This window comes from Callospermophilus lateralis, chromosome 7, assembly GCF_048772815.1.
Source record: "Callospermophilus lateralis isolate mCalLat2 chromosome 7, mCalLat2.hap1, whole genome shotgun sequence".
NCBI lineage: Eukaryota > Metazoa > Chordata > Mammalia > Rodentia > Sciuridae > Callospermophilus > Callospermophilus lateralis.
In genome coordinates, this window is record NC_135311.1 from 6,048,014 (window position 1) to 6,062,442 (window position 14,429).

General features: G+C 50.1%; 1 protein-coding gene and 1 non-coding gene across 4 annotated transcripts in view; both read right to left on the minus strand.

Annotated features, from left to right (window-relative positions):
• The window catches only part of Adar (adenosine deaminase RNA specific), a 48,816-nt gene that overhangs the window by 11,554 nt on the left and 22,833 nt on the right, over positions 1 to 14,429 (minus strand). For all 3 annotated transcript variants that reach the window (XM_076862061.1, XM_076862060.1, XM_076862059.1), the window contains exons 2-6: positions 10,340 to 11,772; positions 7,962 to 8,145; positions 7,396 to 7,544; positions 6,765 to 6,903; positions 6,458 to 6,648 (exon numbers count right to left, since the gene is read on the minus strand). In XM_076862061.1, coding sequence (XP_076718176.1) covers positions 6,458 to 6,648; positions 6,765 to 6,903; positions 7,396 to 7,544; positions 7,962 to 8,145; positions 10,340 to 11,052 — 1,376 coding nt within the window. In that variant the 5' untranslated portion in view covers positions 11,053 to 11,772. The remainder of the gene's footprint in view (positions 1 to 6,457; positions 6,649 to 6,764; positions 6,904 to 7,395; positions 7,545 to 7,961; positions 8,146 to 10,339; positions 11,773 to 14,429) is intronic.
• Positions 3,376 to 3,448, minus strand: Trnaa-ugc (transfer RNA alanine (anticodon UGC)). Its single transcript has one exon. It is a non-coding gene; the product is annotated as a tRNA-Ala (tRNA).

Consider the following 14,429-nt stretch of genomic DNA (forward strand, 5'->3'; position numbering starts at 1 on the left):
ACGGGAAAGGCTGGAGGGAAGGAGGTTAAGAAAGCAAAAATCGACATCTGTGCTTTGAACATGTCATGTCGAGGAGGCCGATCCAAGTCGAAGGGACATGTGAACAGCTGGATGGAGGGATCTGGGGTGTGAGAAGGTCTGGGCTAGTGTGTGTAGTGCTCTAGGGCATTTAGATACTAGAGCTGGCTGAGGTCATCAAGAGAGAAAGGAAACGGAGGACCCAGCTCAATTCGTATGAGAAGGAAGCAAAGTATATTACTGCATGAGATGCTGAGAAAACGTGGCTACTATATTAGCGTTTCCTGTCCTCTAAGCCACCTGCCTTGATTTCTCAGGAGGAGCTGGCAGCGATATCCTGTGTCCCCACGGCACATTGCATGTCCCTCCATACGGCACATTCCAACTCTGTGTTACGGTCACACATCCTGCACACTTGGGGCAGCAATTCTTCACATTCTCAATTTAGTTGATAATAAGTCCTTGTGTTTTGAATGAATGAGCAACGGAGTTTCAGAAAGGATTTCACAGAAGATAAAGAGGAAAAGCCAGGCATGGTAGTGCATGCACGTAATCCCAGTGTCTCAGGAGGCTGAGGCAGGAGGATCACAAGTGCAAAGCCAGCCTCAGAAACTTAGGGAGGCCCTGAGCAACTCAGTGAGACCCTGTCTCTAAATAAGAAAATAATAATAATAATAAAGTTCTAGGGATGTGGCTCAGTGATTGAGAAAAAAAAAGAAAAGAAGGAAAAACACTGAACCTATTACATAAAGGAATTAAAGGCATGAATTTAAAGGAAATGAGTTTTGCTGGGCGTGGTGCTGTACACCTATAATTCTAGTGACTCAAGAGGCTGAGGCAGAAGATCACAAGTTTGAGGCCAGCCTCAGCAATTTAGTGAGACCCTGTCTCAAAATAAAAAATAAACAGTGCTGGGGATGTGGCTCAGTGGTAGAGTGCCCCTGGGTTAAATCCCCAGAAGTGGGGTGGAAGGCGCTGGGGGTTTGCTCAGACTGAAGGGCATGAACCAGTAAAGAGCTGGAGGGAGGCTGATCTTCCCTTCCAGAAGCCACAAGGGGGCAGTGGAGAGCCTTTGCTGCCCTCCTAGCCTGGGGGCTCTGTTGGGTTAGGCTGGTCAAGGGTTAAGGTTTCTTATTATGTTAAAAGCTCTAACTTGCTAATGAAGAGTAATGATCAAAAGAAAACTGGATAAGGACAGAAAAGGTATTTCACATAAAAGTAAATGCAAATCACATGTAAACACTAATAAATGAATGTTGTTATTCTAAAGACAAAATGTATAACAAGGTGCCATTTTCATGAGCTTTTCTCCTTGATGTTTTTTATATATTTACTTTTCATTGGAGGTGGACACAACACCTTTACTTTATTTACTTATTTTTATGTGGTGCTGAGGATCGAACCCAGGGCCTCCCGTGTGCAAGGGAGAGCTCTCTCTACTACTGAGCTACAACCCCAGGCCAATGGCTTTTTTTTAATTTGAAAAGTTAGATACCACACCAGTAAAAATTCCAACCGCTCAGAGTATACAATGAAATGTGTCCTTCCTTCTCCAGATGCAGTGCAGTTACCAGCTACCAGACTGTCGTAATCCTTCCAGAAAATACTCTGCGGGTGTTCACACACACACACACACACACACACACACACACACTACGTCTCTCCCCTGCCATCCACAGTGCCTTCCACTCTGCTGCACAGGTTTCAGAGATGGTTTCACACAGACACGCTGTGCTTTACATGGTTGTTCAGCACTCTTTAGCGGAGATGCACCACGGCTGACTTAACCAGTGTGCAAATGATGGTGCTTGAGACTACGTCCAGCCTCTTGCTGCTGTGAACAATGCTGCATGAAGACCTCTGCACAAACGCCGTGCAGAGGAGTTCAGAGTGGCACCGCTGGGCTGGAGGCACTGTTCTCACACTCAGCTGTAATGCACAGGCTAAACTGCACCGCTGTTTTGTAGGTATGCTGTCAAAGCGGTCAATTTAATTTACAAAATGCGGTCGTGCACCTTTCTGTTTACTGACAATTCATTGTACTTCTTTTCCTTTCTCTTTTGGTACCAGGGACTGAACCCAGGAGCACTTTACCACTGAGACGTATTCCTGGCCCTTTTTATTTTGAGACAGGGTCTCACTGAGTTGGTTAAGGCCTCACTAAGTTGCTGAGGCTGGCTTTGAACCTGTGATCCTCCTGCCTCAGCCTCCTGAGCTGCTGGGATTACAGGCTACAGGCGTGCCACCACCTGGCAATTCACTGTATTTCTTTTTCTATGAATGTACAGCTCACATACTTTAGTTTTCTCCTAAGGTTTTCCATTGGGATTTCTGTAGAACCCCTAATGTATCAAAGAAATCAGCCCTCGGGCTGCTGGGCACGTGGTGTTTTTCTTAGGTGGTCTTTTGACTACGCACCATTTTTTTCTTACCATTAACATTTCTGGGCTTTTTACCTCATGACTTTATGTTTTGTGTCTTTGATTGGAAAGGCTTTGCTGCTTGAAGATTCTAGAAACATCCCTCCTCCTTTCCATCTAGTGATCTGATTTCATTTATTTTACATTTAAACCTTGGATCTGTAGGGGTCTGGGAGTCGGGAAGGGGGCAGACAAACAGCTCTGGTTTTGTTTTCAGGATGGAGAGCTGGCAGCCCCACTACCTCCATTTCCCCACTTATTTGGAGCCTTATGTTTACAATATACAAAAATACCATTCATATGGCTCTCGACCTTTTGGGTGCTCCCGTCTGATCCCCGGAAGCACTTTTCTAGCTATGTACAACACAACACTATTTTAAAATCTGGTAGGGGCTGGGGTTGTAGCTCAGCGGTAGAGTGCTTGCCAGTCACGGGTGAGGCACCGGGTTCAACCCTCGGCAGCAGGTAAAAAACAAATAAATTTAAAAAACAAAGGTTAAATTCTAAAAAAAAAAAAAAAAAATCTGGTAGGATCAGTCCTTTTTCCCCTGAATTTCCTAGCTATTTTTATGTATTTGTTTTTCATATGAAATTCAGAATCAAGTTTTCTACTTCCAAAATAAATTCTATTGATGTTTTTATTGGGACCGTATTAAGTGTGAAGATTAATCTGGGGACAGCTGCTATCTTTAAAATACTTGGCCTGGGGTGTAGCTCAGTGGTAGAATATATACCTAGCACATGTGAGGTTCTCAGTTGATCCCCAGACCACAAAAAACCAAAACACAAAAACCTTTACTGTCTAATAACAGATTCTTCCTCTCATTTAATCAAGTCTTCCTTCATATCTTTCATTACCATTTTTCTTAACGTTCTTCCTACATAGTTCCTATTAGGACTGTGCCTAGGTAGTTTATCTTTTTATTTATTTTTTTTCCTGTGGTGCTGGGGATTGAACCCAGGGCCTTGTGCGTGCAAGGCAAGCACCCTACCAACTGAGCTATACCCCAACCTGGTAGTTCATCTTTTTAGCTGCTGTTGTAATAGGGTAATTTCTTCCACTGCATTTCCCAATTGCTCATTCCTGCATACAGATAAGCTCTTTTTTAAAATTATTTTATTTGTTTATATATTTATTTTTCATGTGGTGGTAAGGATGGAACCCAGTGCTAGGTGAGCGCTCCTCCACTGAGCCACAGCCCAGCCCACAGGCAAGCTCTGGATTCTTATGCATTACACTGCGATTTCCGACTTTTCTCAATTCTCTGCCTATGCATTTCTTTAGTTTTCAGATAAGTATTACAGGTATACAATCAAGTCATCTGCAAATAATGATTAACTAACTACCTCTTTCTTCTTTGTACACTTGGTTTTCTTTCTTTGTTTTTGGTACTTGGAATTGAACCCAGGGGTGCTTTACCACCAGCTATATCTGCAGCTCTTTTAGTTTTTGCTATTTTGAGATAGGATCTCACTAAGTTGCTTGGGACTTGTTAAGTTGCTGAGGCTGGCCTTAAAGTTGTACTGAGTACATGAACAGTACGTGCTTAAAAATTCTATCAATGCCGGGCATGGTGGCACACGTCTGTAATCTCAAGACTCAGGAGACTGAGAGAGGAGGATCTCAGTGCAGCCTCCTGAGTCCCCGGGATTACAGGTGTGCACCACACGCTTGGCATATACACTTATTTCTTTCTCTTGACTGGCATTGGCTAGAATTCCAGAATAATGTCTAATAATGATGACAACTATGTCTCCCTCCTGACTTTAATGGGAACAGTTCTAGGTTCATCATTAAATAAGCTGCTGGCTTTTGACTTCCAATGTATTTTTATCATGGTAAGGAGGTATTCAATCATCTTAATTTTACTGACAGCATGTTTTGTTAATCTGAATGGATGCTGAGTTTTATAGATGCCTTTTCAGAATCTCTGGAGATAATTATGTGGTTTCTCTCCTGTGATCTATTAATGTGGTAAATAGTAATAATAAATATCCTAACAGATTAATCTTTGTAATACAGCAAAATACTGTTTTTTTTCCATTTTAGAATGGCAAAGATAAGATTTTTAAAAAATGTTTTTTGTAGTTGTAGATAGACAGCATGCCTTAGTTTATTTTTGTGTGGTGCTGAGGATCGAACCCAGTGCCTCACAGGTGCTAGGTAAGTGCTCTGCCCCTAAGCCACATCCCCAGCCCCCCAAAGATAACAATTTTGATGATATCATATTAGCCTGAGTGGAGCTGGGGAAAAGTCATTCTTGCATATTGTTGGTAGAAGCATAAGATGGTGTGATCTCATTGGAGGAAAATCACTCATTTACATAAATTTACATATTAAAATTTGAATGCTCATAAACAGGCTATACTATTGTTCATAACAGCAGAATTCTGGAAACAATCTACATTCTCCAAGAGGAGCTGGTTAACTAAATCACGTGCACTTTGCAGCATCATTAAAAAAATATAGGGATATATAATGCTATTTTATTGTTGTATAAGATCAAGTTATAGATCAATGCTTATATGAAACCAATAGGGGAGATGCAATTGCCTGTATTTACACAAACACACTCAAGAGACACATATTATAATGCAAAATCATTAAATGTTGTGGGGGTTGGGTTGTGGATAGGAGATGAGCGCTAGGCCCAAGAGAGACTGAGAATGAACTTCTTATATTTTTCTGAATTTTTGAAAAAGTTTTGAGTAGTCTATTACCTACACTAAAATTTTTAAACCTTAAAAAAAAACATATCGCTCATGGCCCCAAAATTTCACTCCTAAAAATACTATTGATAGGGGCTGGGGTTGTGGCTCAAAGGTAGAGCGCTCGCTTACCATGCGTGAGGCACCGGGTTCAATCCTCAGCCCCACATAAAAATAAAATAAAGATATTGTGTCCACCTATAACTAAAAAATAAATATTTAAAAAAATTACTACTGACAGTTTTGCTAATGAAAGCAAAAGCATACAGTATGAGGAAATTCAACTGGAGTGTTTCTAGTAGTGTGACCAAAGCAACCTAAATGTCACTGGAAGTGGTTTAAACAAATTATGCCAAGTTGGGGTGGGGTGTTCCCAAGTATTAGCAACATTTTATTTTCTTAAACTAGGTGGTGGTGCATCAGTATCTATTTTAACAAAGGTCTGTCATATCTCTTATTTAATAGGTAATTTTAAAATTGCAAGTATTTAGTCAATGAAATATCACTCAGTTGTGCAAGAGACCTTGGTAGAGCTGTATATTCTGATTTGTATTTATCTCTGAGACACACTGGCACAAGGTGTTGAACAGAAAGCATGCTCTATGCTTATTTTTGTTTAAAAAAAAAAGAAAAAAAGAAAGGAAACTGTGCTAATTATGCATAGAAATTTCCAGAAGGAAATTCAAGTTGATAGCATGAGGATCTTAGGAGAGAAGTCTGGGATAGAAATAAGACTTTTCACTATAGACTTATTTGATCAGTTTGAATGATTTTCTATGTGTGTATATAAATATATTCTTTCAGAAATAAAAAAAGTAAAAAAAAATGTATATATATTGTTAAGGTCTGTAAACAAGTCTGGATGGCGCCTGACAAAATGCCAGAGGGAGTGGTTTGTGAAGTAACAAAAGCGAGCCATTAAGTGTGGAGATTCCTTATTGGTTGACTGCTGTATCTATTTAATGCTAATTAGATAAGCTGTGTAAAATGTATAAATACCGCTCTTATTCTACAATAAACGGCTTCCATTCCTGCTGCATCAATCTACACAAGTAATTCGTCACCCCCCGGATACTTTGCTGCAGCCGGACTGCGGCAATATATATATATAAGGCTCACTGTCACTGAAGAGTAGCTGTACCCTCAAGATGGAAGACTAACTTCATCCAAGAGGCCGTGGAGAGAGGGCTGGCTTGTTTCATCACCCGCCTTCCCTGTCCTTCACAGCCGGTGCACATTCTTTCTCTCCCTGGAGGACACACCACCCCTACCTGATGACACCCAGCTGGAGCTGCGCCTGGAACACTCACTTGGGCTCATGAGGGGGTCCAGACTGGTCCACCAACTTGAACTCAGCAGCAAAGCCATGGGAGCGGGCGTATTCTAACAAGCCGCCCACGGGGTTGGTGTTCAGGTATCTGACGAGCTCACCGATCCTCCTGATCCTGTTGGGCATCCCAGAGTCCAGGTTGTCAAGTGATTCTGAGTTGGCACCTCCAGACTAAAGGAGAATCAGCCAAACAAAAAGGAGCCATGAACACTCAAAGAAACGTGGGCCACCCTGACCTGCTCCGTTGCTAGATCGCCCCGTGGTGTTTCAGCAGGAGAAACGCCCACCTGGTCATCAACCGAGTTGGTGGCCTCCTCGTGCAGGGCCTTCATGGCCTCCTCTGCGGCCATCTGCTTTGCCACTTTCTTGCTGGGGGCACTCACGGTAGGGAAGGTTTGCGCTCCCACCGCCACACAGTACTGGAACCTGACCGAGAGGAGGAAGGTTGCGATTGCAGAGACAGGCCCAACTTGCTAACGTTCTTTACTACACGCGATTTCTCGTGCACGTCACCTTCTATAGTCACTTCTGCCTTGCACAGCCGCTGCCCCTCACCCACCTGCTGCCCAGGTGTCTCAGCCTGGCCCCCCACTTTCAACATGCAAAACTTTCCCCTCCTCCAGAGCCCTCCTCTCGGGCATGTGGGTCCACAGACCCTCAGAGAGCTGCTCAGGCCCACAAACCCTGGACCTTTCTGTCCCACCAATAGTGACCCCCATGCTACCAACCCCTCCTTGCCCTTGGTCCCTCTGAACTCCTGATTCCAGCTTCTCTGCTTTCCAAGCAGCAACCAGGTCCTGAAGGCCCCTTCCACATGAAGCAGAAGAAACTGCTCAGAGACAATAAGCTGCCGTCTCTGAGGAGGAAGACGGGCCTGTCTCTGAGAAAGCCTCGCGGAGACACCGTCCCCCGACGTACTTGGGGTCGTGGGCAGGGCCTTCTTTGGACAGGAGCCGGAATTCACAGGAGTTGCCCAGTTTGTGCATACACTCCAGCAAAGTAGTGACGGGGCTCTTCCCAGAAAACAGGGACGAGGTTGAGGTGGAGGTGGGCTGGGGCTCCGCTGCCTGCAGAAAGTGAGACAAGAAGACAGAACAGAGCACGAGAAGTGAGACAAGGCCAGCTGCTCCGCCTCCGCAGAAGGGACGGACGGGAGACTCTCGGATACGGCCTTCCAAGGCAGAGCTGCTGGGGACTTCCCGGGCATGGCAGGAGAGAGTAAGTTATCTGCCCAAAGTGGAGACGGAGCACCGTACTGCTTCAGCCTCTACCAGGTTTGACATTCTGCACCTCCAGCTAGGTTCAAGGGGGGCAGGAGAGGGGCTGGGAAGGAGAGGTGAGTGGGTTGGAGGAGGGCAGAGGAGGCAGGAAGCTGTCTTGGGACGAGAGACCAGGGCTTTTAGACCAGGATTGCTTCCAGGGGCCAGTTAAGATGCTACCCCTTGAGACCTGAGAGACGAGACCCACCTTGGGAAGGCCCCTACCTCCTCTGGCTCCTTTTCTGTGGAATAGCAGGACAAGTCCTCTGGCTTCCCACTGTCCTTGGCTTTGGCCTCCCGAAGTAGGATCGTCATGGCTTTCAGAGCTGCATCCTGCTTGGCCACCTTCTTGCTGCCAGCTTCCGCCGGGGGGAACTCTCGGCCACTGATGACAACCTGGAACTTAAACCTTGGCGGGAAGCAGTCAGACATGAGAAGCCAAGCTGGGCCACCTCTCTGCTCTTTCCAAAGACACCTCCCTCCCGCGTGTCCCACCCCACTGAGCGGACTTGGAGGGTAGGCCAGGAACTTCTGTCCCTTTGGAGGCTTGGCCTGTCCCTTCATTTTTTTTTTTTGGTACCAGGGACTGAATCAGGGACACTCAACTACTGAGCCACATCCTCAGCCCTTTTTTGCATTTTATTTAGAGACAGGTCTGGCTGAGTTGGTCAGGGCCTCACTAAGTTGCTGAGGCTGGCTTTGAACTCTCAGTCCGCCTGCCTTGGCTTCCCAAGATGTGCACCACGGCACCTGGCAGCTTGTCCGTTCTTTTAGGGAACAGAGCAGCCAGTGACTCTGTCCCCATAGGTCAGTGAAGCATGCACAGCCACCACAGTGGGTGATAGGAACCTTGCTCACAGGAGACCCCCCATGCCTTAAATATAATAAGTCGTGTGCAATAAGCAACGGGCTAAAATCACCATTATAGTCTCGACAGCAACCCAAAAGCCTTCATCCTAAAGCAAACGAGGTGGACTGGCCTCCTCAGGAAGGTCCTAAAAAATAGGGAAGGCCTGGGGGTGTGTGGCATTAGAGGCTCAGTGGCATTAGAGCCTGGGTTCGATCCCCAGCACTGCAAAAGGAAAGAAAGAAGAAAGAGAGCAAAGGTGGATCCATATCAGTCTCCTGCTCTCCACACACTGCCGCTCATTGGGGCCCCATTGGGTGGAGGGAGAAGGGAAGGATGTGGGAGGACAAGGGGCAGGCTGGGGAAGGGGGCAGAGGAGGACGGGGCAGCCTCCAGGGCTGTTTGTCCCTAAGTTACCCCCAAAGATAATTCACTCTTAAAACGTGTGTTAAGTCATGCTAGACCTCTCAATTTCCTCCGAGCCTGAGGTGGAGGAATTTCCCTTGTTATAAAGAAAACCAAAAGCATTTGTTACGGGCTGCTAGACCCAGCCTAGGCCTGTTGTAGTCAAGCTTCTATATTTTCCTTGGCTCTTCGCTCAATCTGGGGTTTCATTTAGAAAAGGAGGTCAGATTTCTTGTCTCCCAGGTCTTCTGAAGTACTTAAGACGGCATCGACGCTCCTATAGCTGAAGGTCAAAAAATTATTTAACCACAAAACTCCTGGCTGTCCCCAACTCTGGCGAAGGGGGCTGGTGGGAAAAGGAGGACAGCCACTCAGCCTCTGTCACAAACAGAGACAAAACCGTCACGGCCCTGCCAGCTTCTGGACAGACACACCCTCTTCCTAACAGCTCCCCTGTAACGCCAACTTGGGACCATTAAGACGGTCAGAGGAGGACCAAGGGCCAAGGGGGATGCTCAGTCTGGAAAGCAGCCGTGCCACGCCACGGGGACGTTTGGGCCGATGATGGACACGTAACACAACAGTGGGCCCACAGGTAATACTGCCCAGTGACCTGTGGCTGTCGTAGGTTTGTGTAAGCACACTCTACGTTGGTACAGTGACAAAATCACCTGACAGGACATTGCTCAGGACGTGGCCCTGCACCTGACACGTAACTATACAAGTTGGTGGCATGTTTCCCATTCTCTCTGGTTCTGCCCAGCAGCGGCTTGCAGCCACTTGGACTTGAGTCAATGGCTCCAGGTCCTTTCTGGGCCCACCTGTCTCAGTCTGTCCTGGCCTATGGGGCCAAGAGTGTAAGCCCCAGCTGTCTGAAGGAGCCTCAGGTGCTTCTCAGCAGTGCCAGCCCGCCTCTCTGTGCAGAGGAGGTGTTTAAAGTTAGACTACCACCCTCAGCAGGCAGAGTGGTGCACCTGGGCTCTCTGCACACACCCTTATCCTTGTGTGGCCCACCCTTGGCGGTCCTGTTCCTGTACCTCGTCCAGGAACCCACCTCGAGGGGGAGGTGGGGAGGGAGTTATGTCCTGGCCTAGGGCCTCAGGGGCAGGCGAGACCCGGTGCCTGAAAGCCCTGATTTCTAAGGAAGCCTCATTTCAGCCAAGAGTCCCCCCCCACCCTTGGCTCCGCCAGGATTCTGGTGGCTCAGGCCCATCGCCCAGAGAATGGGCCAAAGGAGGATGATTCAGCCAAAGGCCAAAAAGGAAGAGGGGGACAGGGCCACCGAAGGGCACCGCTCACAATCGGCCGAGGCTTGTTGGTCCGGCCCTAGGCGCGTCCGGCGGGGGCTCACCGGGGCTCGTGGGGGGGCCCGCTCTGCTCGATGAGGTGGAACTCGCAGGTCTGGCTGGCAAACTGCGCGTACTCCAGCAGCCCGCTGACGGGGTTCTTCAGCTGGCACTCGGTCAGCTTCTTGTAGGGCGAGCACCGGGGCAAGCCGTGGCTGTAGAAGGAGGGCATCTCCATGATGGCTCGGAACTCCCCCGGTGCCGCGTGGATGCTATTCAAGTCATCCGGGATGTCATCTGTGGCCCACTGGCCATTTTCAAAGTCAACATACCCTGCTTTTGAGGGGCCATTGTGATAGACAGGTGGCCTCAGTTTCATGGGCCCCGGTCTGGGCTCCTGTCTACTTTCTAACCTTATGAGCGGGTCCTGCCCATTCTCCGCTTTTTCTGTGGTCATCGTATTGTTTGGGGCGTTGGATGGGGGGAGGTGATAGGTGGGGAATGCCGCGTTCCTGCTGGTGGCAGGGACAGCACCCTGGGTGGCCGTGGGAGCACTCTGTGTGTTCCTCTTGATCTGCATCCTCTCTCGCTTCTTGTCTGTCAGGTACCAGGTGGGGATGGCCCCTTGCCGGTAGACGTCGCCCTGCTTTTCCATGTCGCACAGCACTGCGTTCACATCTCGGGCTCTGGTGAAGCCGATGTTCTTAGCCAGACTCAGGGCGGAGCAGTTAGACACGTTGAACAGGTAGTCACAGATCTTCTCCTTGATCTCAGCCATGTCCAAAGGCTCAGGAGGATCTTCTGAGTCAGATGTGGGGAGACTTTCTTCAGATTCCAAGTTGGGCTCTGGGCTTGGGGCTCCCTGGCTCTGAAGGTCAGGCTGTACAAGTGTGCCGGGCTGGCTCCGGGCCGGAACGGAGGCCGCAGCGCTCCACAAAGGGGGTGTCCCCTGCTGCCTGTGCAGCTGACCCTTCTTTGCCAGGGAGTACAAAGCTTGATTGACCTCTCTCTTGGGGACCCTGAGCTTCCTGGCCAGCTCCCGCGCTGTGGTGTCCTTCCCTTCCCCGAGCTCCTTTAGTAACTCTAAGACCCTTTCCTCCTGGCCCTGACTGATGCTCAGTCCCTGGAAGTGGGAGGAAAGCCGGTCAGCACCTCTCCACGGCAGGCCCCTGCCACCTGGCAGGGGAAGCTGGGGCACTGTCTGCAGCCCCTGACCTCTCAGAGGCACGCCGCTGCAGACCCCCCAGATCTCAGGCTGCCTGGCTCTAACAGGTGGTCCCAGAAACCTGGGCCAGAGTCCTGGGGGGACCACTGGTGGTGGCAGGGACGGTGCCTGCGTTCCAGTCAGGGGCACTTCTAGGAGCCGCCCCTTGAGAAACTCTATTTGCTGGAGCCGGAAGCTATCGGTGCGCGATTCCTGCCACGGCCGCTGCTGTCTGGCCTTGCTGTGCTCATAGCCGTGGCCAGGGCGGGGGCGGTGTCCGTTGAAGAAACACCCCTGTGGACAGAGGGAGCAGAGGGAGTGAACCAGGCTGCAGTGAGGCCGCGGAGTCCCCTCCTGACCCTGCCCGGGAAGACGCTCCAGTTTCTAACAGGCTGTAAAGGTGACTTACGACCTAGCTAGGGTGACTTAGCCACCTCTTAAGTACTGCCTGGGGCCACCAATGGCACACAGGGGACAGGAGGCGAAGCACAGGGGCACCCAGCAGGGGTTCGAGTGCCCCAGCCTCTCCAGAGACCTAACTAGTCTCCCTTTCCACAGCGTTTTGGAGAGTGGACAGGAACCTTCCCACCAACGCCAAGAGACCCTCCAGAACCAGAAAACAAATTGCATTTTGTCTTAAAACCAAAACCAGAACCCTGAAAAAGGAAGGGCGTGAGGGGGCTGGGGATGGACCAGGGCTCCCCCCCTTGAGCCAGGCTCCCCACGTGTCAGCCCTGGCTGTCAAATGGAGAGGGACTGCAGCGGGCCCCCTGCTTGTCACTGCCCTCCCATGAGGCTCACAGTGTGGTTTTAGGGAAGCTGGAAGGTGTCCTTACAGAACTGGCACACTGTCCTTGCTCCTCAGCAAGGTGGCCAGGCCTGGGATTGGGAGGGACACCTGGCACTTCTCCCAAGCACCCGGGCAGGGTCCCCTCCTTACCCTCAGCCTCCTCCCCTCCCAGCTACCTCCCGAGGGTTGCTTCCACGGCCCCCCCTTCTGAGCTCTGCTGTGTGAGCACAAGAGACCCCACATTCTCCTGTCGCCGTATGTGCACTGCAGTGGAGCAGCGGTGGCCCATCCCACAAGGGCCCTCCATCTGGGGCTCGTCCTCTCCCTGGTGCCGCGCACTGAGTGTGCAGCAGGCAGGAGGTGCTCATGGGGCTGGGGTGGCAGGAGGCACTCTGCTTCCTTTGCCCAGGGCTGCAGACTTGGGAGGGGCTGCACATTGTGTTTATGTCCCCTCCTCTGGTCCTCCTGAGGGCTCCAGGGGCAGCTGCGCCCCTTTCTTCAACACTGTGCTTTCTACTCCCCACAAGTAGGGGACGTTGGCATTCTTGCAGATGGCTCTCATGGGATTCTGGTGGTAGGGTTCCTTGATCTCTATGACAGTGACCTCCCGCTCCTCTGTCAACCACATGTCTGGCTTATCCAGCTGCCCCTCTGATATCACCATTAATGCCAACCCAGGCCACGGCTGACCCCTCAAACCCTGGAACTCTTCTCCAGTGGCTGGGGTCTTTTTTCTGGAAAGGGCCAGAGAGCTGTGCCACCATAGCACAAAGCAGCCACTCACAGCATGTCAACGGTTATGGACGATTTCTTTACCGGGATCTCCATTCCCCAAAACAGGGGTCAGCTGTGGGCTGCGCTGGCCGACCCCTGCTCCTTTCTGGGGGCAGCTTCCCCACGTCTCTGAACGTTCCCTCACTCTGCCTGGATCTGTGGTCAGTTTGCCTCTCTACCCAGCACCCACTGGGCGCTGTCTCTTCACCCAAGCTTCCGTGGAACTGAAGGACAATGACTGTGCTAACAGGTCATACACGTCCCTGCTCTTGAGCCGTGGCTGGGTCTCCACTGTTGGTCACCCAGTTCCACAAACTGCACGGGCTCACCACAGATGAAGCTGCTCCTTCACAAAACTCTCCTCCCAGGACCTGGTGACACAGCATCAGAGATCATCTCTGTCCCCTTCTCCTGTCCTTTCTATACCCTCAGTCCCCATGGCTTGTCTAAGGAGTTTATATTTTGTCCACTAGGTTGACGTCACCCACTCCGCCAACCCAAGCCAGCCCCCTGAAGCAACTCGCGTCTAGCCAGCTGCCACTTCGCACCAACTACCTAGATATCTGTGCACTCAAGTAACCCGCCATTACCTCAAATGCCACATATTCTGGACCAAATTTTTCATTTCCCTCAAAGCCACCCTCCTCTCCTGTTGTCACTGTTCACGGCATCCTCCTCACAGGTCACTCAGGCCAGGGACCTGACTGTCTGCCCTCCTTCCTCACGGCCCCCCTAAGCTGGCGGCTGCCCTGTCCTGTCTGGCCCACCACCTCTGGAGGAAATGTGTCCCATTCGGGTTGCAGGCCCTCGTCACCGCCTCTTACTCAGACTACACCGAAGCCTCAAGTCCTTCTGCTCCTCTGCCGCCACACCAGCGTGCACCTCGGCCCTCCATGGCCACCTGCCACGACTGGCCCTTTCCTCACAAATCTCCTAAAGGCCACTTTCTTCAGGAGGCTCCTGACTCCCACCTCCCTCACCCCAGAGTCCCCTCCTGGAACTCCACCCACTCAGCACCTGCTGTGCCACTGGCTTCATCTTGGCTTTAGATTTATTAATCATGGCAGAGATACAGTGTATCTGAAAGGCCCAGAAATCACACCTCCACTCCCACACAGTGCCCATGGGGGCTGTGGCTGACTCCACAGAGAACTCTTGAGGGACAAGGACTAGGCTACGGTCACCTTTGTCTCCCCAGCACCTGGCACAAAATTAAAACCACCGAGCAACACACATGAATGCGTGAACAAGGCACCCAAGCAATGGTACCCCCTTCCTCACTCCTCCTTTATGGGGTGGGGGATTCACTGAGCCCAGGGATGCTTTACCACTGATATACATCCCCAGTCCTTTTTTAAAAAATTTGAGACAGGTTCTATTTATTTAT